The 24,929-nt window shown below is 44.8% G+C and overlaps 3 protein-coding genes across 6 annotated transcripts; 2 read left to right on the top strand and 1 right to left on the bottom strand.

The window, feature by feature from the left end:
• Window positions 1-136: 136 nt before the first annotated feature.
• Window positions 137-3,329, top strand: zgc:194621 (uncharacterized protein LOC795037 homolog). 2 transcript variants are annotated; one of them, XM_029145646.3, is made up of 5 exons: window positions 142-694; window positions 1,462-1,520; window positions 1,610-1,693; window positions 1,838-1,914; window positions 2,080-3,329. In XM_029145646.3, exons 1-5 carry the CDS (start codon window positions 315-317, stop codon window positions 2,122-2,124), a joined length of 645 nt encoding a protein of 214 aa, XP_029001479.1. In that variant the 5' UTR covers window positions 142-314; the 3' UTR covers window positions 2,125-3,329. The 2 variants fall into 2 exon arrangements, with proteins under 2 accessions (XP_029001478.1, XP_029001479.1); XM_029145645.3 differs by lacking the exon at window positions 1,838-1,914 and having other exon boundaries at window positions 137-694.
• A 265-nt stretch (window positions 3,330-3,594) lies between these two features.
• On the top strand, window positions 3,595-15,362 carry LOC114852913 (cullin-1). The gene is made up of 22 exons (XM_029145619.2): window positions 3,595-3,782; window positions 8,657-9,061; window positions 9,697-9,871; window positions 9,971-10,138; window positions 10,330-10,380; window positions 10,457-10,547; window positions 10,632-10,795; window positions 10,876-11,038; window positions 11,166-11,296; window positions 11,397-11,504; window positions 11,593-11,699; window positions 12,049-12,097; window positions 12,229-12,360; window positions 12,449-12,566; window positions 12,764-12,840; window positions 13,077-13,195; window positions 13,392-13,497; window positions 13,591-13,638; window positions 14,037-14,119; window positions 14,191-14,296; window positions 14,380-14,493; window positions 14,569-15,362. Exons 2-22 carry the CDS (start codon window positions 8,922-8,924, stop codon window positions 14,647-14,649), a joined length of 2,331 nt encoding a protein of 776 aa, XP_029001452.1. The 5' UTR covers window positions 3,595-3,782; window positions 8,657-8,921; the 3' UTR covers window positions 14,650-15,362.
• Window positions 15,363-15,643: 281 nt separating this feature from the next.
• ezh2 (enhancer of zeste 2 polycomb repressive complex 2 subunit) lies at window positions 15,644-24,929 on the bottom strand. Of its 3 annotated transcripts, none has more exons than XM_029145624.2 (19): window positions 24,790-24,929; window positions 23,046-23,169; window positions 22,462-22,590; window positions 22,242-22,361; window positions 22,019-22,139; window positions 21,658-21,837; window positions 20,793-20,898; window positions 20,543-20,706; window positions 20,293-20,390; window positions 19,978-20,206; window positions 19,668-19,834; window positions 19,445-19,580; window positions 19,081-19,206; window positions 18,816-18,994; window positions 18,634-18,729; window positions 18,411-18,492; window positions 18,192-18,272; window positions 18,035-18,119; window positions 15,644-17,938 (listed from the first exon to the last, which is right to left on the bottom strand). In XM_029145624.2, the coding sequence occupies exons 2-19, from the start codon at window positions 23,160-23,162 to the stop codon at window positions 17,878-17,880; spliced, it is 2,277 nt and encodes a 758-aa protein (XP_029001457.1). In that variant the 5' UTR covers window positions 23,163-23,169; window positions 24,790-24,929; the 3' UTR covers window positions 15,644-17,877. The 3 variants fall into 3 exon arrangements, with proteins under 3 accessions (XP_029001457.1, XP_029001458.1, XP_029001456.1); XM_029145625.1 differs by having other exon boundaries at window positions 24,707-24,822; XM_029145623.1 differs by lacking the exon at window positions 24,790-24,929 and adding an exon at window positions 24,412-24,783.

Here is a 24,929-nt window from a genome sequence, read left to right as displayed (position 1 = left end):
AGTACACAGTAAGGAGAACTGAAACCTACTTGACCTACATTATTATCAAACTCATGTCGTCATACATCTCACTTTATTTATGACTTTTGGAAATTAACCGCGTTTTCCAAATAAATTGAACTTTTATTTTGAAAAGTCGGAACCAAGGTTTTACCTAACTCTGTTTCACCTGACTCGGGAGTTGCTAAGGTGGACGCTCTATAACAACCGAATCATCAGAAAAGTGGATTTTATGTGATGTATATGTAACATTTAGAATCGTCTAAAATGACGAGAGATTTAAACGAAGACTGACGAATGCTCTTGAAATAAAAATGCCAGCGGCTAAAGTTATCAAGGCCAAACCAGTGGAGACGACGGGAAAGAGCTTAGAGAAACCCAAACCGATGAAGGTAAAAGCGGCAGAAGGTGAACTCAAAGTTCCCGCTGTGCGTAAAGGTCGTGCGTCCAGCTGCCCGCGGCGTCCACAGCGGGACCGGAGCGACGGGACCCTCGCTGGAGCGCACGGGGCAGCGTCTAAAGCGAGAACCCGCTCCAACTCCAGTGCTCCCAGGCTCAACGGCGCCTCGGCCAAAACAAACACAGTCGACCGGAAACATGCCGGTGTCAGCCCAAAGTGCCGGGGACCGACGGCCCGTCCGGTCCAGAGGGACCAACGGAGCCTCAGGGCGGAGACGAAGTATGGGATTCAGAGGTGAGGGACGACTTTACACTGTGGCTCTGTGCTTAATAGTCAGATTAATGTGTTTCATATAAGTGAAGCTTCAGAATTATCTATAATCTGCTTCATGAGTTTCCCCTTGAGGTTCAAATGAAGGAAGAGGATTAGTCAGATCCTGTTTTTATGAGGGTTCTACCCCTTTTCTCTGGGATTCTGCAGTTGTATGCGTTTTGCTTTGGTCATTTCAGATTTGACCACCGGATGCTCTGGGTTTCAGTATGGGTGGGACATCTACCTGGTAGCATGCCCGTTCACCCAAGGATTCATGGATTCCAGGGTGCCCTTGACTTTAGAGGGTCATTTAAAGGACAAACAAGCCAATAGACTCAAAACTGCAGTCACCAGCTTCCAATGACATTTGGATAAAACACACCTTGTTTCAGTGACACAGGACGCGATAGGGTGTCCGTGTGCAGGTCAGTGTGTGGAGGAGTGAGGCAGGTGTAGCGGTTGTGCTGCTGCCTCAGGCCATCTGCTGCGGTGGATTAGTCCCACACGCTTTACCACCCGCTGACATGAGACACGCAGCTGAACTTGGAGCTGCACAACACACCTGCTGTTCATAAACTCCTGGACAGATTTCACTTGTTGTTCCTATTAGAAGATGTCTAACTGTTGAGACGCGTGAACTGGAATGGGAGAAAATGTACACAAATGGTGTATTTATGCAGTATTTCCCAGCTGTTGGCGTAAGTAAAGACTGTGGGAGTCAGCTGATTGTCAGTGTTCTTCTGCCTCAGTCACAAAGCTTTCACCGTCATCCCCCCGGATCCCAAGAAGAGGAGAGAGATCCAGAGAAGTGAGTGGCCACGTTGGTGCGTCAAGTAGGATTGTGTTGTTGTTTACGGTGTTTTTTGCTGCTGGTGTGGTGTGTGATTGGTTGAGCAGAGGCGGAGGCTGAGCTGGCTGCTCTGGAGGAGCTGCGTCTGAGCAGAGCGATGGCGTACGTCTCCATCAACCCCAGCAGCGTTGGTGAGAGCACACACACACACACACACACACACACACACACACACACACACACACACACACACACACACACACACACACACACACACATGCTCAGCGCGTTGAGTGCGGCGCCTCCTCTCACGGCCTGTGTGTGCGCTTTAACAGGTGGTTGCATGAGTCTGGAGGAAGTTCGGTCAAAGCAGCAACAGGAAATGATTCAAGCCAAGAGGAAACAGAAGCCGGTCTGATAATACACGCACGCACGCACACGCACGCACGCGCACGCACGCACGCACACGCACGCACACGCACGCACGCACACGCACATACAGTTGTATTCCCCAAAGATCAATAGAACATGTTGAAATGTTTATCACTTTTAAAAATTTTGCTCCCTGTTGTTGCAGATGAAGAAGCAGGTGATGGAGCACACACCTGTCCTGACGAGCTGAGCGCTGCTGCATCACTTCAACTGCTGCTACATATCCTGGATTCACGTCTATTGTTTGAATGTGACACCTTTTATAATTGTTGTGCACAGTGTGGAGTAACTAACACACTTGCAAATGTTATACATGAAATATCCTTCTTGTTGTTGTGTATATGTTCCGTGTGTATATGTTTATGTAACAGCTTAAACACAGGGCTGCAGGTGATGTGTTTACTGTGGATCATTGGCCATTAGACTGACCTCACATCCTCATCACTCTATGCAAGTCTGATATCACCTTTCTGGTTGCAGCTGTTGCTGAGGCTTATGGGTACTGTAGTATTTAATAGGACTTTCCTTTCTCTGGTACCTGCTTTCGGTGTTGTCCATGAACACTTTATGCCAATCGTCTGTTATCTAACTCCTAAGAATAAAGAACATAAGCTTCCTTATGTAGCTCTTTCCTTTTTGGGTGAATATTTTAAAATAATTTTAACTCAAGTCAAGTCCGTGTTTTTCCATAATGAACGTTGGTGTAATTCCGATTTCTACCACCAGAGGTCGCGCTGTGCCTGGTTTAGAGGCTGTGGAGTGGTACAGGGTGGTACAAAGCGTCTCAGCAAATCCTGCGAAATACGAGAAAGGTGTGTGAAGAGATCCTGATAGTTACAGTGAAGGTAGACTTCAGATATTCATGTTTTAATAAGAATTGTTATAAAGTCACCACTTGTCTGCGCCCAAAAACACAAACAAACGATAGCCGAAAAGCTAAATCCCAGCATCAGGCTTCTGCCTCGCGCATGCATATTTAAAATGTCATATTAGGTTACTTGGGCAGTCGAATGCGCATGCGTGACGGACACTGCAACATCCGTTGAAGAAGCAGCTGTAATTGTATAGTGCAGCCATGTATGTAGTTCTTCTTCCGACGCCATTCTGTGACGCTGGTGCTGCATTCCAGGGCTCTCGTGATGTACGACATATCAGCGCCAGGACCTTTTGAGTTTTTTTTCGATTTTGTCGGATTTTTTTAACAACAACTTTTGTAACAATATGTACCTAATATTGTTTAAGAAATAAAGTCATTGTTTAATCACTTCTCCGGTATGTATACACAATCAATGAAACAAACAACTTTTGGTTGACGTATTTTATTTTTCTTTATTACGTTTAACGGTTTTTGTTATACTGCAAATGTTGAAAGAAATAAAAGGACACATCAGTGAATTATGAAATTCATATTTAAAAGAGCACATTACACTAAATAAAACGTACAAATAAACTTTGTTCAGAGAGTTATAAAAAATAACAATCAACACATTAAATCCAATATTATCAGATATAAAAAATGTATTTCTGATAATATTGGATTGTTTTTTATCTGAATGTTAAGTCGCGATGTTGATTATCCGACTAATTCATTGACGGTGCTGATCGCGTCATTTGTTTGTTCGTCAGCAGTTTGTTGTTGAAAGCTCGTTTCTCCGACAGACCGTGAATGCGTCGTGATTCGGTGGCTGCTGAGCTGATCTTTGTGCGAACGAAGCCGAGCGGTCGCAGTTAGCAAGGGACAAGTGGGCAAATACACACCGACACGAATATAGAATATAGGAGGCAGTTTTCAGGCCTGGAGACCCGCATCCACCGCGACCATACAGTGACAGTGACGGCCTGAAAATGGTAAGAAGACATTTACTGCGTCGTTAACGTAGGCGGGCGGCGCTCGTTTCGTACGACAAGCAGTCTAGCTAAGAGCTAAGTGGCTAAAGCTAACTGGCTAGCGAACTGTTTTCCTGACTCATTACTAAGCAGCCGAAGAGCTAGGCTGCCATTTTACACAAGCAGTTGATCTGTCTTCATCACTGCAGTTAGCTCGATGAAGGCAACACCAAGTAGATTTTAGCCACACGGCACATTTATGATAAACTAGACAATAAAACGGGACCAAACTGGGGCATTCCGTTGCTTTAAAGATCGCCCCACCAGCGCCAGGCAGCCGAGCTACTTATAAGCTAACAGGCTAATCCAGTCTGAGAAGCTAATGAAGCTAGCAGTGTTGCGTAGCAGTTTCTGTCTCCCTTTGCGGGTCAGCTTCGAGAAACTACAACAAATCTGTCCTAAAGTGGCGAATGTCCAGCCTCGTAACATTTTTCTGAGATTTGTCTTGAAGCATATTTTTAGTTGTCAACAGAGCTGAAGGCGAAGGGCAGTGATTTGAACCTAGTGCAGGTCTCCAGCACCCTGGGAGACCTGGAATTGTTCATTTCAGGTCAGGGAACATTGAGGATTTGTATTTTAAATCTAGCTGGACTAGATGGAGATGACTAGAAGTATTATTTGCTGCTAGAACGTGAAACTCAGTTAATTCATCTTCTTTTGTGACATCAGTTCTAATAGAGCTTTAGACACTTTGCTGATCATTTGTCGTTGTGTATACTGGTTGTTTTCACCTACGTATAAATAGATATACGCTGCTTAGCATTAGACTCTGACTTTGCTGGTGTTTACTGATGCATGTTTTTGTTTAGACGGTTTTGTTTTCTTTGAATAATCTTGAATCCTTGAAAGTGTAAAAAACACGCAATGTACAGTTTTTAACTCAATCAGCTCTCTTTATACTAAAAAAAACATACTCTCTTTGTAGGATTGTAGTTTGTCTGACAGTTGGCCATCAATATAGGAGTATAGCTGGATTAGATTACTTTCAATATTATGTTTTCCCAGGATTTTATGTTTGGTCCTGTATTTTTTTGTTTGCTCCAGAGTTAAATATCGAGGGATGAGTCCAAACATGTCTTATACTACAGATTCCTGTTAGATGACGAGGAAATGTGTTTTATACTCAAGAACTATGTTTAAATTTTACAATGATACTTTTTTAGAAGTTTTACTTCTGTTGTTTCATATAGAGTGAAATGTGTTACTTTTAGGGTGTGGATGCTGAGTTCAGTGGAAAGATAATTTTAACACCAAACTGTGCATGTATAAAATGAATCGAGATGCATTCATCATGCATCTGTTCATCAAGTCCTTTTAAAAGCTGTTCTCATAAATGTATTTGAACACAAATACATGGGTATTAATATGTAAATACTTGAGTGTGTCTAGTGCTTTAATGTTCATAGACCAAACATGCAGTCGACTGTTGGTGGCACAAATAAACGAGTGAGTGCAGTTAATTGTGGCTCAAGCTGAAAGTATGAGTTCACTGACAGAAAACATTCAGAATCAAATGCTTTTCTTGGTAATAATCATTTTCACAAGACCAATACATGTGGAGAAGAGACCTTTTTAAAAATGATGTGAGAATAACCCGTTGCAATCTTATCTGTTAACATTTGTTTATATTGTGTTTGGTGCAGAGTGAACCAAATGCACGCTTTATACACAGAAAAAAAATGACACTTTAAAGTTATGCCATGATTAAGGTGGTCTGCCTCCTCCTTTACCCTGTTTGTCCCGTTTTGGCCTGCTTGTTTAATATGTAACAAATGTAAGGTGCTGTGGGGGCAGTGAATGTGAAGGCAATCTTAAAGAAGTTGCAAAGCGCTGCTTGGCTGCTCTACTGAATGCTGAGCGGGGCAGGAGAAATCAAAAGCTGCTTATACTAATGAAATTCCCTCCCTCGCTGCTTAAACTGGCATATGATCAGTTTGCGTACAAACACAAAGACACGCCTCAGAAGCCTCTGTGCCTTTTCTGTCGTTTGGTAACATCTGGTGACTTTTGTGATTTCATGTTATGTCTGTAAATCAAACAAAGGAAACCTAAATTGGAAGTTTTAGGAGTTGGTTCTTTTCTGACGCTGCGCTCTGTGGCTTGTCGCGCTTCTGTTTCTGCTGTGTTGCATTGTCTGTGTTTTAAATGTAGGGTATTGGGTTAGTGAGTCTAGCCAGGACACGGTGATCAGGGTAATCAGATTTACCAGGCTGCCTTCACCCCCCCATCAAGTACTACTCTCCCTGTCTGCCTCCGATCCCATTCAGCAGATCGTTCACAGACATGAGTCATAGGCAGACACGCTGCTTTATGAGTAGTCAGATCAGCTGCCGACCTGATGAGGGGGTAGTGACCAGCTGTATTCAGGCATCACCAGAAAGTCCTAATGTCAAAATCTGCACCTTTTGAAAATGTGTTCAATTTAAATTTGTCACCTAGAGAAATGTCTGTGGAACCTTTTATCTGCTGTGGTTTCCTCTTCTGCCTCATCTTTAAAAATCTGGTCTGATGGTGTGTGTGGATTATGAAATGTGATGCTGGGCCTCGTGTTTGGCCTTTTCATCGTTATGTCTCTGTTCCTCCTGGTTTAACAAGACTTGACTTTTGAACTGTCCTGCCTTAGGAACAGGACGATCATGAAGTTGGATTAAGCCTCAGCTCATGCACAGGTTTCCAGTTTCACAACAAACTTTTTACAAACCACTCCCTCCCAATTAGCCCGCCACACAGCTGCTGAACTGATTAGAAGTCAGATACTGGTGCAACACAAACCTCATACATTGTGTCGTGTAAATCTGAAATCTGATTCCAGAGCTGCTGTGAAGGGCACCTTTCTTACCACCGCTGAATAGAACAAGAGGTGTAGTCAAATGGCTACTCAAATGTATTGTCTGCCCCAGTTGCCATGGCAACTGCCGGAGCACCTCAGGTAGGTAGGGCTGACTTTCTGAGTTGAGCGAGGATCTGCTGGAGAGGAGCGGAGGCTGGATCGGGTCTAGAGTCTGGGCTGAGCTGTGTGGGCTCTGTATGCAACAGTGAACGCACCAAACAAGGCTGATGTCTGTGAACTGATGACTTTAGTGTCTCTGCTCCTCTTTCACTCAGTAAAGCATCATGTTTCAAATACAAAACATCCACTTCAGATGTCTGTATTAACCAGACTTTGGACGCTGTGGATCCAGTGGCCTTGGTTCCACACACACAGCTACTACCTGTCCTGTGTCAATGTAACCCAGACGTGGAGTTTAGTGCGTGTCGTTGAGTTTGTGGTTGTTGGAGAGTGGTGGCAGCAGATTGCAGCTGCAGTGCTGTGGTCTGTCTGTGTTGGTGGGGGAAGGGAGGGTTGGACGCGGAGAGGGCGACAGATTTTCGTGACTGATGAAGCCAAACCGAAGCCTCGTCTGGAAACCAAGTCTGGAAAAGGTGCTGCTGGACGTGTTAACGACTGTCTTTGTCCTGGTGGCAGCGTCACGAAGCAGACTGGATGTTGGAAGAGGTCACACCAGCATCTGCTGTAGCAGTTGTGGTTTTGCTAATTTTATGGACAGCAAACGCCCCAAAGCTGGAAACATTGGAGAGGCAGGAGACCAAGCTGCGCCTCCTGCCTTTACTTCATCCACAGTTGGTTCTGTGGTTGTAAAGTTTATACGCTGCCTCACTGCTGCTCCTGCTGACAGCTGTTTTTTAGCATTGTTTGGTTGTTTAACAGCTGAAGACGTTTCATTGACAAATATGTAAAATCCCTGTGTTTGTGAGTGATTCTAAATAATATCTGCAGGATTTGGACTCTATGGACCAAACCCTGTAGGAAAGCTCAGCCCAGTTGCCGGAGCTGATTCGTCCTCACTCACTGTCCATTGGCACCGGCCTGGATTTATCAACAAGGTCAGGAAGTAAACAGAGCCGGCCGCTCAGCTTCCTCCTCGCTTCCACCAGGAGACGGCTGCACTCGGGACCTAACGGCTGCGAATGGGTAGAAATGGGCAGCACTTTCTAAATATAGTGGTGCTGCCTACATATACGCAGCAGTTTCTCACTAGTCTCTAGTTGTTTTAGTTTGAATTCACACCTGATTCTTGATTATTTTATCATTTTGTCATGGATTAGTTCAAGCTTGCAGTGGTGTCATGTCTTGACTTTTTATATTCTACACTTGTTTGACCCGGAGACTTAGAAATGTCATTGATGCCCAGTATTAAAGGTCCACTGGACGTCTGACTCTTTCTGTCTTGTCACTGTGTTTCGCTGTGTCTCACTTTGTGCAGCTCAAAGATGTTGATGCTGCACACACCAAGGTAGTGGAGCTTTCATTTACCTCCTCTTGTCCTCCTGGTGAGGATGAAATTACAGCTTTGGGTCTGTTGGTTAGCCTTCATGGCCCAGCCGTCATCGCTGCTCGTTGAGTGAATGCAGTCTTGTGATACTGTTGCAGTCATGAGCAGATATTAAATTAAACACTTGTTAATTTAGAAATGCTTGTGTTTTTTTTTTAAAGTGTCAAATATTTAAGGTTTCAAAGTAGACAATCCCAACGATGCCAGTAGCTAATGTAATTATTGCTGGTGGTTTATGGTTGCAAATGCCACCGCGGTTGAGGAGACCGACCGAACACTGTCTGTGCTAGAGGAGCTGAAGTGGACTAATCTGTCATTATGATGTCACGGACTGGTTAGCCCTATGTCTGTGTGGATCAGAGCCAGGTGTCAGCAGATAAACCATGTAACCTAACTGGCTAATGACCAGCACAGCTCTCACAGAGACTGAAGCGTCTCAAGTGATGTTTCATCAGAAACCGTTAATCTGAACGCGTGTTGTTTGCTGCTTTTCCTCTGTAGGTCATGTGGTGAGAGCTGCTGAAGCTTTAGGTGGAGGAGTGGACGACTGCGCCACCCAGGCGTATAGAGTGGGAGCGCATCCTGGCTCACAACTGACAACCAGCTTCTCGACGCGCTACTGCCGCTGCCAGATGGACTGCGCACTGTGAGTAGAGCGAGTCAGGCCAGATATCAACCGCGGAGAGGAGCCGGGGGGCGAGCGCTGACTGGAGCAGGAACAGGAGGCAGTTTTCACTTGGGAGAGGAGAGGACGAGAGACTCTACGATGTCGTCGAACAGGACCCAGAACCCCCACGGACTGAAACAGATAGGCCTGGACCAGATATGGGACGACCTGCGGGCTGGCATCCAGCTGGTGTACACACGGCAAAGCATGGCTAGGTCACGCTACATGGAACTCTACACGTATCCTGAGAGAGTGGAGGGAAGGTGGAGCCTGTGTTGTGGTTTAAACAGGCGTGTCTCAAAAGCTGAAGTGATCCCTGAATGATAGAAGAGCTTTATTGTGAAAATACCAGGAAGATTACCTGGTTGATTGTTGGGTGTGTTATTTGTTTAGTAGCTGCCTTTGCTGTGTGATGTGGTCTAGTCGGTGCCACTGGCTTCTACTTCCTTCTCAGAAAGCAAAACCTGTTTTATAGCTGTGGTCAGGTGATGAGGGAACGATAAAAGGAATTTAGCAGAAGCTGAGCCGTCCCATTCACTGGTTTAGGCCAAATGAACATTAGATTAAACAGCTTCATGTCACACAGTGTTGTAGTGACGTAGGTTAGTCAGCGTTGGAGTTTCCTCTGAGGGCAGGTTGTGTTGTGATATAATGTTGCAGCTCAACAGGACGTCATCATGCAGGTGAAGTATGAAATTCACAGCCAGCTGGAGAAGGTGAGGACTGTAACTTTGCTAATTGAACCTGTTCACAGACTAGAACACCGGCCATTCTTTACATACCTAACTACTGTGTTAAACCAACACCTTCAGCTTAAAGGAACAACAAACCCATGTTTTCACCTTCACCCTGTAAACCTTAACTCTTACCTCAGACATGTATATAACTATTGTACCAGTGTCCACCAGTCTGGCCAGATCAGAGGCTCTGGGGTTCCAGCTAAGCCCTCCAAAAAGTCCACTACACCAGGCGGGGCTCAGTTTGTAGGCCTGGAGCTCTACAAGCGGCTCAAGGAGTTTCTGAAGAACTATTTGACCAGCCTGCTCAAGGTGTCGTAGAACCTCCTTCTGCCACTATTGTCATTGTTAGGCATGATTCTTACTTTTTGTGACCTCAATCGGCTGCGTGTGGTCTCCTCCTTCCTCCAGGATGGTGAGGATCTAATGGACGAGTGTGTGCTGAAGTTTTACACCCAGCAGTGGGAGGATTACCGTTTTTCTAGTAAGGTCCTCAACGGGATCTGCGCCTACCTCAACCGCCACTGGGTCAGACGAGAGTGTGACGAGGGACGCAAGGGCATATACGAGATCTACTCTGTGAGTCTAACACCTGGGCAGATGTTTGTGTTTAATGCATGTCCATAGCTCTAAATGACTGATGTGTTGATGAGCTGTTAATTGAATCCGTCCTGCTGGATCAGAACATACACACACACACAGCTGGATGTGCTGAGTGTTTGTTAACACGGTCTTATTGCTCTCTCTCTTTCTCTGCAATATCCTCCCAGCTTGCACTTGTGACCTGGAGGGAGTGTTTGTTCCGACCCCTCAACAAACAGGTGTGTGACACAAACGGTCAAGGATAGTCAGTGTTGTCTTGTTTGTACATAAACTAAACCTAAAAGCTTTGTTCAGGTAACAAATGCTGTCCTGAAGCTGATAGAGAGAGAAAGAAATGGTGAGACCATAAACACCAGACTGATCAGTGGGGTGGTCCAGTCCTACGGTAGGTCCGTGACTATGAACGCTGATGAAACCGTCCATATCTCTACTACATACTGTCTGCTCTTGTTCCCCTGTCTACTCCTAGTTGAACTGGGTTTGAATGAAGAGGACGCCTTTGCCAAAGGTCCCACGCTGTCCGTCTACAAAGAGTACTTTGAATGTCAGTTCCTGACTGACACAGAACGCTTCTACACGCGTGAGAGCACAGAGTTCCTGCAGCAGAACCCTGTCACAGAGTACATGAAAAAGGTACGAATGTGGCTCAAACAGAGACCGTAACCTACAGTGAGGCTGATGACCCTGTCCTTAACCATATCGCGTGTGTCTAGGCGGAGGCTCGTCTACTAGAAGAGCAGCGGCGTGTGCAGGTTTACCTCCATGAGTCCACCCAGGATGAACTGGCCAGGAAGTGTGAGCAGGTCCTCATAGAGAAACACCTAGAGATCTTCCACACAGAGTTTCAGAACCTGCTGGATGCCGACAAGAATGAAGGTAACGTGTGGCGTCACAGCAGCTGGAGGAGTACAGATCACCAGAGCACTGGCCAAAAGCCTGTCTTCAGTTGTTATAGTTATTGATCATATAATTAATCAGCGACTGTGTCTTTGCTTTGTTTTAGACCTGGGCCGGATGTACAACCTGGTGTCACGGATCACAGATGGCCTGGGTGAACTGAAGAAACTGTTAGAGACTCACATCCATAACCAGGGGCTGGCTGCCATCGAGAAGTGTGGCGAGGCCGCGCTGAACGTAAAGTCCCGTTTTACCCTTTACAAATATGAGCTTAATTGATGTGCAGGGGATCTGGAGGTGAGGTGAGTTCATAAGTGAGGCTGTGTTTGTCTTCCAGGACCCCAAAGTGTACGTCCAGACCACCCTGGACGTCCATAAGAAGTACAACGCCTTGGTCATGTCCGCCTTTAACAACGATGCCGGCTTTGTGGCAGCACTGGACAAGGTGAGTCTTTGCTTAGAGTAGGAAAAATGGGAGTGGTACCCATCATTTGTCCCAGTTGGGTTTAAATAGCTTGTGTGTGCGTTGACAGGCATGTGGTCGCTTCATAAACAACAACGCCGTCACCAGGATGGCTCAGTCGTCCAGCAAGTCTCCTGAGCTGCTGGCCAGATACTGCGATTCTTTACTCAAGAAGAGGTAGGAAGACGTCTGCTGTGATTAAGACTCATATATGTAGGACCTCTGGTACAGTATATTTGATCAGTTTCATTATTCAAACTATAAAGGGACATCTGTAAACTGATGGAATTGATCTGCTTGATGGTTAAAAGCTTCACACCAGGCTAAAAACTGGCCTGAAGTGGAGTTTACTTTGACAGCTGTGCTTTTTAAGGTCAGGGGTCAACTGTCACACTCAATATTTTGTAATTCCACAGTTCCTTGTAAACGTTGACTGGTGTGCAGGCTGTTTGTCTTGTGGTGTTATTGTGATGTTCTGTCTTTGACTGAGGTCAAACCTTTGGCCTGGTTTGCTCTTTCTCTGCAGCTCTAAAAATCCGGAGGAGGCAGAACTGGAGGACACACTCAACCAAGTGGTGAGTTACTTAGTTACTCGTTATTATGCATTAACTCCATAGAGGACCTGACAAACATTGTTTGCTACTGGACCTGTTTGGGTTTGTTGTTTAGCTGTTCATTAAGTACATGTCTGTACTTCCCCTTCCAGATGGTTGTTTTTAAATACATCGAGGATAAAGACGTTTTCCAGAAGTTCTATGCTAAGATGTTGGCCAAACGTCTGGTTCATCAGAACAGCGCCAGCGACGATGCAGAGGCCAGCATGATCTCCAAACTCAAGGTCTGAACTGCTGTAACACACTGAACTGTCAGGTTCTGGTTCCAGTTTGAAGGTCTTGGACTGAATTGGGCTTGTTTTCTTCACACAGCAAGCGTGTGGGTTTGAGTACACATCCAAGCTCCAGCGGATGTTCCAGGACATCGGAGTCAGCAAAGACCTGAACGAGCAGTTTAAGAAGCATCTGACTAACTCTGAACCTTTAGACTGTAAGGAACCACACACACACACACACACACACACACACACACACACACTCATTCCTCAACACCTGTCTGCTAAACGCTGCAAACTGGTTCTGTTTTTAATGTGAAAGCTGTAGATTGTGGGAAAAGTTTGAGTTATGAAAGCTCAGAATGCATGAAGTGAAACTTACTTGTTCCTCCTCTGTGTATGTGTGCTGCAGTGGACTTCAGTATCCAGGTTCTGAGCTCGGGGTCGTGGCCTTTCCAGCAGTCCTGCACCTTTGCTCTTCCATCTGAGGTGTGTTCACTACTTGACCCATCTTTTTGTTTTCTTTCAGCTCATTATCACAAATTAGTCTTGGGGGAAAGATCAGCAAATAAATTCATTTTTCCCAGAAATGTAAATATTTACCATATAAACCTTTTGAGTTGTGTAACCATTTCATGACCCATAAACCTAATGAATTTGGGTCCAGTGCTGTTTGAATGCTGTTGAGAAGCCTCCTCTGAACCTGTTTTTTTCCTCCTGCACAGCTGGAGAGAAGCTATCAGCGCTTCACGGCATTTTACGCCAGCAGACACAGCGGCAGGAAGCTGACCTGGCTCTATCACCTGTCCAAAGGAGAGCTGGTCACCAACTGTTTCAAGAACAGGTGTGTTTTAGTGTGGGGAGCTGGGACCCACTCACTACTTTAAACCATCACAACCTGCGTCTGTGTCGGCTGCTGCTGAATTCTCCTCCTGTGGCGTTTGCTTATTTTAAGCTCGTCCTGGATTTACTATGGGACAAGTGAGCAGCTGTGAGAGCAGACTGGACCGTGTGACTGAACCTAATGCTGTTGTTTACAGGTACACGCTGCAGGCCTCCACCTTCCAGATGGCCATACTGCTGCAGTACAACACAGAGGACTGCTACACGGTCCAGCAGCTCACTGACAGCACACAGATCAAGACTGTAAGTGTCACACTTGTCGCTGTTTTACTTTCTGTGCCTTTTTATTATGCCACTTTGTCAAATGCGTTTCATTTCATTTCCTGTCATTTTCAGGACATTCTGGTTCAAGTTTTGCAAATATTGTTAAAATCAAAGCTGCTGGTGAGTAAAACACAAACTTTAGTGTAGGACCTCTACCTTTTGTATATTTAACAATTACATTTACACACAAGCAAAACTGAACTTAATGACCTACTTCATTATACATACAGCACATAAAGTTCATGAAGCTACTGCTTTTGTTTACTAATAACTACAGCAGTCATATAAGGAGAATAAAACAGGCTGAAGCACAAGTCAACATCTTTTTGAAACACATTCTATCATTAGAGTAAATGTTCTCTGTGGCCACTAGATGGCGCCTGATTAATTTTTCTAGACTGACTTTTTCTACATCAGTAAATCAGATGCTAGACGGTTAGTTGTCTGTGCTCTAGGGCTGGTTTTGGTTTGACTACTGTTGCAGGTTAGAAGTTAAATGTGAATCCTTGTATCATCAGGTGTTAGAGGACGAGAACGCTAACGTGGACGAGGTGGAGTTTAAACCTGACACAGTCATCAAACTGTTCCTCGGCTACAAGAAGTAAGAGAATACTGGTGAGTAGTTTCTGTTTGACTGACATCATTTTACTAATCACTGGCTTTCGTCTGCAGTAAGAAACTGAGGGTGAACATTAACGTCCCCATGAAGACGGAGCAAAAACAGGAGCAAGAGACGACTCACAAGAACATAGAAGAAGATCGAAAGCTGCTAATCCAGGTGATTGTTCACGCATCACTGCAGGTTTTGGTCCCATTGTTTTGAACCAGGCACTAATGCATCATGTTTACATGAACGTCTAGGCTGCTATAGTGAGGATCATGAAGATGAGGAAGGTCCTGAAGCACCAGCAGCTGCTGGCTGAAGTCCTGAACCAGCTGTCGTCCCGATTCAAACCCAGAGTCCCTGTCATCAAGGTACCAGCCTTCATGACTTTTAATGAAGTCCATGTTTGTTTTCTAGTCTCACAGCTTGTCTCTCCTCCTGGACAGAAATGTATCGACATCCTGATAGAGAAGGAGTATCTGGAGCGAGTGGACGGTGAGAAGGACACCTACAGCTACCTGGCCTGAACGTCGCCGCCCACCTGCCGCCTCTCCTCGGTTTTATTTTATGTTATTATAATTTTTTTTATTTTATGTCTGAGTAATAAAGTGTGGACCCCTCTGAGCGCTGGACATGTGAGTGTTGCCGATCATGTGACCGCCCCAGTATGACCTGTGAGGGAGGAGGGTGTCGACTTTCTGCTGCCCCTCCAGCGTTGAAGGAAGCGACGACAGGGAAACCCCACGTACACGCTCGCCTGTCCCGTTCCATCTGTAGGACCTGAACACATTCACTTCCCTGCTGTCATATGTAAATACCAACCATAGACTCCAAGAGGAAACCCTCCCTTCTTTACATAGCGCAAACGTAATGAATTAGCCTACAGCCAATCAGAGGAGAGCCGCATCCAAAGGTTTCTGCATGCTACTGCCTACCTGCACTGCGGTGACCACAAAAAGATTAATTGTTACCTTTTAAGTCGAGTCTCTGGGCATCTGATGCAGCCTGTTGTACGACGACGCCAACATCAACGCCGGCCCTGTAATTTAACCGAACTGGAGGCGGTGGGAGAGTTTAAAGTGGCCGCGGCGCTGCCTCGTCCGCTGACAGTGTCTCAGTTTGGGTTCGAGGTCGGTTGGGTTCATGCAGGAGGTGTTTCATTACTGAACGGTGGACATTTGTATAGTGTGGTTCATTTTCTAAATGTGTGATAAATAAAAACAAGGAAAGATTTCTCTAAGGTTCGCGTCCTGACATTCTGTTCAAACGAAACTAGGCGCAACTTTAAAAGCTACACAGAAACCCAACTGGCTGAATGTGACCCTGCTTTCATCTCATAGACCAAATCAGAGCCCAGCTGTGTCCACATGTAAAATTCAAACGGTGATCGATATTTTTTTTTTTAAGAGCAGACAGAGTCTTGTCTGGGTTTAAGTTCCTTGTTCTATTCGCTGCAAAAGACTGATACTTAACTTCAAGATGCAGACACCCTGAATATAGAAGTAAGCAACTGAGACCAAACGCAAGCCATTATAATATTTAATCTGCAACACTTTGAAACAACAAAATCCCTGTAAACATTACAAAATGAGCACCGGTGTCTGAGGAGAGAAGTGGTCCTGGTTTGATGAGACGTCCCCCTGAAATCTGCTCATTTCCCGTTTAGAGACAAACATTTCATTTAGATATTTCACATGGGTTTTGTTTTTTTGATCAGCTTAACTTGTTGCCCAGCCAGTGATTCTCTGAACACACTCCACAGTGGCTGATCAGGTCATCGTAGGTTGAATCGCATCCACAGTGAGGAAGTTAGAAACACAAGGATCTGTCCCAAAGGCCTGAGATCATAGGCGTAAAAAAAATGGATTCCTACAAATCTTAGTTTGAAAGGTTTACAATTGTAATTAATTATGGCCAGTACACTTTAAAAAAACATCTTCATGCATTTAATTTGAAGAAAAACAACCATTCCCTGACCCGTTTCTAACATTCCCAGATGTGTAGGAACCCTGCGAGTGAAGCACCAAGAATCAGAGCCCCTGAATCGGTCATCTACAAACAAGACTCCATTTGTAATAAGTTACAGTTGGAGATGAAGATCTCCTCAGAAGGTTCAGGAAAGAAAACAAAGGCTGGTATTGCTTCAAGTTGGTCACTGAGCTGAGTCTGTGGCATCTTCACAAGCACCAGAGTTCACATTTAAAAAAAGAGTCAAAGTGTGATTGTTGGTACGTTGCTGTAAGGCTTCCACAGGAGGAATGATGGGGGTCCTGCAGGCTGAACATCAGGGCAGGAGGCAGTGCAGCGGAGGACGAGTTTTGCACACTGTGAAGGTTGGTCACTTGTTGGACCTGATGAAGACTGAAGGCACAACAGAACGAGACGTCGACAGTTTTCCCCAGCTGTCTCCGCCTCACACCGCTCTACTCACACCAGTGGAGTCAAACACCGACTGAATCACCAAGACAGCAGTTGTTTCGTTTCAGATCACTAAACTACACTTTTGGTTTTACAGCTGGAACCATTAGTCCCAATTAATCCTTCCTGGAGTCATTATCAAGTCAAAATCACATTCTGTATACGAGGAAAGAAAATTAAATTAATAACTTTAAAGTCCTAATAATTCAAAAGGCTTCATAAAGTCACAGTTTCCTGACAAGTTGCCTCAGATTTGACTAAATTATGCACCAAGTAAACTTTTGAAATAAATACTGGAAGACAAAAATCACAGCTTTCTATCGTCAGCTATTTCAGAGTTGTGATTTTCCAAATATTATTAATTAATAACCAAGTGAAACTGAGGTTGTTTTTAAATGATACAATACATGTTTAGAGATTAGCTCAAACTCTAACTTACATTTTTACAGACTCTTGCTGGAAGTAAAACCTAAATTAAGTTTTTTTTTTAAAAGATTGGCAACATGTAAAACAAAACTTGATATTATAGTTCATAAATTTGTGCATTCCTTTGATCCGAGTGTGAGTAGAGCTTGGTGCTGCAGGGAAAACAGACAAGGAGATTGTGGAAACCCAGGGTGACTGTGGTACTCAGAGGAGAAGGGAACCGTTGGGCTGCTGGCTATGATAACACACACACACACACACACACACACACTCTTGTTAGCACCTAAAGCAGAGGCAGCATCACAAAGCCGAGACTCCCAGAACAGATTCTCCACAGCCTGAGACTGGATCTCTCTCTATATCAGAGCTAACAAAGAAGCACAAACAACCAATTAAGTGTAGGAGCATACAGAGGACTGAAGCTGCAACATCTGGACCTAATTGGACCCTGCTCAGCCTCTTACAGATGTGAAGGGATCTGCACTTGGAGAGTGATGAGTTCACACCATATAAAAAACAACTGACCGCATGTGGCACGAGGGACAAGCAGGAGTCTGGTCAGTGTGTGAAAGCGGCTGGTGGAGGATTTTGGTCCCTGAAGCTTAAATTGGAAACAGACAACATTGCTGGTTCGTCTCCTCTGTCTGTAAAACACTAAACTGTAGAGGAATTGTAAAAGGTGATCTGCACCTTCATCTGACGAAACATTTATGAATCCAAACGTCCCGTCGACAGAAGAAGAATCACAAAAAAAAAAGGACCAATGGAGGCAAAAAAACATCAATAAAAAATTTTTTTTTTTTCAAATATTCCCAGTTTTCCTGAAGCTTCCAAGCATTTTAATAGATAACAAAAAGTGTGTGTTTGTGTATAAGGCCTTTGAGTTGATCCACAGGAGGTAGAAGTCACAATCAAGGAATTTCCATCTCCCGCTCGATCCCGACGTACTTCAGAGCGTCCGCCTGGCTGTACCTGGGACACAAAAGCAAGCATTACCGAACAGTCTACAAAGGAGCAGAGCTAGTAAGGACCACAGCACACTGCACTGTAGTCAGAGTCATTATTAACCTGTAGTCGAAGAAGAGCTCCTCTCCTGTCTGGATGGCTCTCTTGGCAAAGATTCCTATCCTGTGATCCCCGTTCACCATCATCACTACAGAGCACAGACACGTGAGTTGCCTAGAGACATGGAATCCATTCATTTAAGCAGTTTTCCTCCTCCTACCTTTTGCATAGCAGTTAGGGTGGACAGAATGGTTGGCAAAGCGGATCTTATTGCCTTTCCTTGTGGCATCAACTACAAAGTCTGGGAAGAAAAGGAAATACCTCTTCAACACAGGGCCCTGCTCTTTATAGAACTCAATCAGGCTAGAGCGAGTGATCGAGCAAGAGCTCCCTGGGGTTTCCTCATAGGCAACGATTGACAGAGTAACTGTGTTCTTACCGTTGTTTAGATTGAAGAGAAAGCTGCACATGTATTTATCGTAGACTTTGCCTCTGCGGTCTGCTTCATCCTGAGAGATAATCTGCAAAGACAGAGGTCAACACACTCAAATATAAAAAAACAAAACAAAAAAAGCACTAAAATATTTGCTCAGCTTTAATTACTTCTACTCAAAACAGACCTGAGTCAGACTTTGTCTGGAAATGAAAACTACAACCCCTACCTCTCCACAGTACTCTGAGATGAACTCGTTTTTCTGGACTGGCTCTTTGATAAAGATGCCCCAACCTGCTACATCCGACGGGGCCAGCAGCAGGTGCTGAGAGACAAACACACATTTTCTTCACATTCCGGTGCCAGGCGTCTCCTACAGACGTAAACCTGCTAATCAAAGTCACGTGCTACCTTCTTTGCTCCTCTCTGGATTGAGCAGTTTTTGCAGGACACGTTCTTGCTGTCCCAGTGGTCTGCAGCGCCACAGGTCAGGCAGAGGTCGGGGTCACACTCCCTCACTGCCAGGTAGCAGGGACACTGCTTGGTGTTACACTGAGCTTTGCACCTGCAACCCGGGAAACGGTTCTGACCTGCAACAGAAATAGAAAAAAAAACTCTTATCTAATCTAATCTTAAAATGGTTTTGGCTGACAGTTGTGCGTTTGTGGTTTCTTACACTCAGAGCTGCACTGGCAGAACTTCTCACAAAAGTTTTGAGCTGTCACGCAGGGACAGGAGGAGTCGCAGGGCTGTCGCGGGTGGTCACACGGCTGGTAGTTGTACACGTGATTGGACGAGCCATCTGAAGGAGGACAAGCATGCTAGTATTCAAAGTACCATTATCTTCAGTTGGACTAAGCAGCAGCACTTTATTCATCATTCTAAACAGACTTGGAATCTGTGTTACACATTGTTCCCTCTGTGCTACAAGAGAGAATAAACCATGATGTCAAAATAATAATTAAATGGGAAACAACAGCTACTTCTTTGCATCACAGCTGTCTTTCCAGCTCTGATATTACTCTGATGTGACCGCTGACCTTTCTTCAGCTGGATCTTCCTGCAGTGAGTGGCCCACAGTCTGTGCTTCCTCTTCTTCTTCCTGGGCGGTGTGTCCTCGTCTTCAGTGGGAGCCCGAGCAATGATGCTCGACTCCTTGACCCTGAACTCGTAAACCTGGGGTGAGGACAACAACTTAAAACCAACCCTACAGACGTATAAATGAATCTTGTCCTGTTGGAGCCAAAGTAACTGAAGATTCACCTGTCTGCAGGTCTTGGTGCCGATGAGCCGAGCAATGGCACAGAAGTTGTCGTAATACGTTCCGATGAGAACCCTGAAGAGCGAGGCCTCAGCCCCACTCCACTCCACTGCTTCAGGCTCACTGCTCAGCTTCATCTTCACAGGAGTCTGACATCGCGAGTTGCCTTCTGTAAACACACAATTGTCTTATTTGAAGAGACTCTAATGCAGGAACTGCCTACAGAGGCGATCTAGAGCTAAAACATAAGCTGTATTTGATGTACTCAGGTTCTACGTGTAGTTGCTGTTATGTTTTAGGCTCCACTCATACCGGAGCTGCTGGTGTTCTCGTCCTTCTTGTATTCATCGTTGTCTCTCTCGTCGTCTTTGCTGCCTTCGCGGTCGCTGTCTGTGTCTTTGGTTTCGGAGGAAATGGTTGGGGTGCTGGGTCGGCTGTTGCTATTTGGCAGCCGTCCACGGCGACGGCTCACTGTGCGTTTGGAGGGTGTCTTCGCCCGCTCTGAAACCACACCTGCTGGGTACTCCCTCACTATGCCATCCTGAGAAATCCAAGGCACCAAAGGACAAGAGGACTCGTTACATAATGTACTGATAAGAAATGAATGATTCAGAAATAACAGCTTACCTGCACCAGGTACATGTAGCAGTCGATACAACACGGTTTACTGTCTTCCAGGATCTCCATGTTCTTGCGCTTGTATGTGTTAGGAGTTGCATGGAAAGCTAAAGACAGACATTAAGCTTTAGTTAGATGCGTTCAAGCTGAGAAGACACTTGCACTATTATTTAAAAAGAGGACTGCACATTTCAAAGTTCATTTCTGTCAGTGGCATCAGTTCAGCCTGTGACTGCAGGGTGTGAGCGTGTCTACTCACGGTGGAGGAAGCAGTCGTATTTGAAGCAGCGTCTGCAGAACAGAGTGTGGAAGGAGTGCAGGCTCTGCTCCCGCTGCACTGAGCGAGCGTTGGGGCCATCGATGTTTGGTGTACATTCAGGAGGTAGAGCTCCAGGCAGCTGGTGCTCTGTCAGCTCCTTGTACCTAAACACATCAATGTTAATGAGATCAGACAGCTGCGTAGAAGCCCTGATATGAACACACGCTCCCATCCACACAGATACACTTACTTTTCTTTGAGCTCCTCTGTGGTTCCTTTATCGGGGAACATGGAGGAAATGGCTTCAAAAATCTTGTCGGAGGGAAACTTCTTGGTGCTGTCATTACTGGTTCGACCTGGAGACGACACACATCCGAGTGACATTAAGGCACAAAGACTAAAACTTAAATCTTGACCTAAATGACAAATGTAATTTTTTTTCCTGACAAATCAACTCAAGCAGCTGGCAAATTGGGTCCAGGCTGATATATGTATGACAAAGTGAGAGAGCATTTATCATTTGGTTAAATTAAAATAGACATTAACTGGCAATGAGAAATGAATAAATTCAACAGTTCCTAGTTTTTGTACTGAGAACAACCTTTCATCGGGGATCAGATAACGCTCCAGCCTGCAAATACTGAACGTCTGTTTCAGGCTGGACTTGTGTAAACCTGCCAAGGACCATTTGGACACTTTTGACTGCCAAACATGAAACCACTTAAGAGCCCAGATGGACTTTGATTTGGCACCCAGCTTCATTTAATTTATTGAGACCACTAACAGGACGTTATTTTAAATAATGATCAAGTTCAGGAGCTGTCATCCTGGTTACTGTTTTTTCTATGCAGTTTGTATGCAGCCACTTAATGAAGGCAGTGAGCAGATGAGACACCGCGGCCTTGGCTGGTGCTCATGTTAAAATCCTATCATGCGCACAGGAGGAGCAGATGGATCAGCACTCTCCTCTCCTCTGCTCTGCTTTGCTCATCACGGCTTCACCTGATTCCAATGAGGCTACTTCACTGCTTCATACCTGAGACCTGCCTGTTAGTCTAAAAGTGTCACGGCTACACATCGTTCCATAGTGTTTGCATCTCGGTAACAAGACTTACTCTCATTGTTAATTATCCCGTCCTTGCGCGGATCCTCTGAATGCTCTTTGCCATCACATACATCCATCTTGTCAACCTTGAAGTCCTGCTCTTCCTCCTCCTCTTCCTCCTCCTCTTCACTGTACTGAGACAGAGCATTGACCAACTCCACGAAGATCTCGTCATTTATGAAACCACACTCTGCAACACACAAAAAAAACAAAAACAACTTACTAGAGCACAATGTGTTTCTCCCACAGTGACTCATTTTGAATGTTAGAGCAGTGCCCTTCCAGTCTGAATATGCTAGATATCAAAACACAACCTTGTTCCTAGTAAAAGGTACCACACCAAGCTCCCACAAAAAACATTGTCCACTTACCTCTGTCTCCATGGACTTTGCCATCGTAGTTCTTAATCAGCTCTTCTATAAAGGTACCATCCTGGTCCAGAATCTCATCTCCCATGTAGGGGATGTTATGAAGCACAGTCTCATCCTCTACCTGTGGCAGATTCAACATGTAATTTTAACATTGGCAAAAGGCTCCATGCTACGGCACGCTGTCCATTATGTGTAACTGTACTGTAACTGTATGTCCACACACCATAAAGTTCTGCTGCAGCGGTGACCAGGAGTACATGACTGGCACAGAGGCCACCGCATTAAGCGTCTTTAGAGGGATGACCTGCCTGGGGAACTCTGAGAAACCACTATCCACAGTGCACTGCAGTAGAGGCAGAGGACAAGAACAGTCAGGTACCCCTCCCTGCATCTTTAGATTGACCTTTTCTGAATATCTGCGAGTGTGTCGTTAAATAGCCGACCTCTCGGGTGCCTCTCAGAGAGCTGACGGACGTCATGATGTGAACTGGCTGGATTCTCCTTGTCTTCCACTCCTGGTTCAAAATGTCAGTTCTCTCCATTATTTTCTGGCGGTTGGTGTTGAACATGCTCTGCAAGAATGAAGCAGCACGCAAATTAACTTTCACAATTTAAATGTACAATTACAAGCTTTTTGGTTACTCCACCAACCTCTGTACTGAAGTAAAAACCATCCCGAATCTAGTCTCTGGCATTTGACATAAATTAAGTGTCCTGTGTGGTTTGACTGGTTAAACAGGAAACCTAAAAGTATGTATGCGAAATGTTGGCACGCAGATATTTTCTGTTGCTACTTGTCAGTTACAAACTAGTAGTAACAGAACTAAAGTAAAGCTCACACTGTCAAGTCCACGTTAGTGTCAGTCATCACTTATTACCTATTGTGATAAAAAAAAGGTGCCATAGCTGTAGTGTAGTTTATTTTAACAACTTATTTTGGTATATACACCTCATAATTAAATGGATGCTCTGAATCAGAGCATATTTGTACTTTATCCAACTGTCCCAAGGGTCTTGTGTAACCAACCTTGACTTCATCGGCCCGCCTAAAGCGTTTGAGCTGTCGAAGCCTCATGTACTCAGACTTCACCCTCCTTTTCCAGCAGGCAGGACCTTTCTCCGAGCGTTTTCCTGTCAGCACCATGTTCAACCTGCAGTCAACCAAGAACACAATGAAGTTTCACAAACTATGATGCTGAAACGTCATCACCCATCTGGACTACTAGTTTTTCATGCATTTGTTGCTTGCATATTTTGAGACTGGTACATTTATAAAAGAGCCTGTTACATAGTTACAGGGTTTCATTTTTTTTCCCCCCATCATATAATTAGGAGAATAGTTAAGCGACATGTCAGTCAGAGCGTGACGCTGCCTACCAGGCTGGTGGGTCTGACTCAAACCTCACACTTTGGATTAGATATGTCAGACGGCTGTCATGGAGATGTACTGGCTAGGTTTGCGTCAGGAGAAGTAGGAGATGCAAAGGTCCACACGGGAATGGTAATATTCCATAGCGTCAAACTAAATCCTGCAGAGGTTCAGTGAATTACTCTCCTATGGCCAAATAGAACAGATTTCTCGGCAATACCTAGGTTACTATGTAGTACAGCATTACTGACCATGTGTATAAAATCCTCTGTACTCCACTTTATGACAAAAAAAAATCCTTGGCGTCAACACTACACTCAACTAAAAGCGTCTTTCTAGAAACCTACGGTTGCTATAGAGCAATGTGCTCTTTCAATATTGCGTTGCTTGCTCCAATCCTAGTTTAGGAAGGACGGATATGTTAATGACCACTCACTATAAAACACAGCTCTAAGTAAAGTCTTCTAGAAGAATTATTGGGTTTACTGGCTTAATGTGTACCGGTTCCGAATGGGCAGATCCACTGTGATAACAACTGTTGTAAGTATTCGCTCATAAGCAACTGTTTTACTGTACAGCAACGTTGACGAAAATAGAACAAAATGATCCAAATACAGAGCCAGGATAGCCACCAAATGAGCTAGCTACAAACAAACACGCTTCAAGCTAACGATAGCTTGCGGATGTGCCAAGTTTGTATCCCGTTAAAATGCATTTCCTCTCGCATGTGAACAGCTTTAACCATTGCCTCGAAAATAAAGAAGGTCGAGTCTGTCGGCGGACTGCGTCTCAATCACGTCATAAAGGTTCCCATGGACGAACTTGGTTCAAAAGTTGGTTTCTTTGGGGCATCAATTGTGGCAGAGATACATAATTTGGCACGACACCCCGGCGAGCTAGCTAACAGTTGGTCGCCTGACAAAGATTGAGGCATCCACAAAACATCAAGAACAAACCCAGGGTATTTGAATCGCATCAAAAAAGCTCTGAAATTAGGGGCATCTACACTGACAGCTTCTCCTACCTGTACAGGAGGACTAGTCCTCATTCAATGGAGTGATTTTGGGTCGATTTAACAAACACAGGCAAAGTCGTCCTTTGTGTTGAGGATTAGCCGACTTCGTGTTCCGGCTAGCTGTAGCGTTAGCTTCGTGGCTAGTTAGCAGTTAGCTCGGGAGGAGCGAGCGATTCTATGCGCGACACCGGCTTTACATACCCACAATCGTTTAACAGAATAATTAATCTTTTCCTCGTGTCAAGACAGATTTTAGTACTAAATGTACCAAATTTGTGAATTTTAAATTACGGTTTATTTTTACCGGGCCTATAAACAATTTGTCCAATTTCTATGGTTCCGCCTCAGCACAGCTCCCGTTCAAACTGCACACCGTCTCACACTCACCACCCACTACGGCTGCAGAAGATTCAAGAGGCGCCAAACGTTTGGACCAATCACAGAAGGCGATGTTTAGATTTCTTTTTTTGAGAGCGGTGACATGCGATTGCTCGGTTGAGCTGAGTGTGCTAGCCAATGAGATGCGG

The sequence above is a fragment of the Betta splendens genome, chromosome 4 (assembly GCF_900634795.4).
Source record: "Betta splendens chromosome 4, fBetSpl5.4, whole genome shotgun sequence".
NCBI lineage: Eukaryota > Metazoa > Chordata > Actinopteri > Anabantiformes > Osphronemidae > Betta > Betta splendens.
Note: the sequence above shows the minus strand (reverse complement) of the source record. Positions and strands in the feature narration are given on the sequence as shown.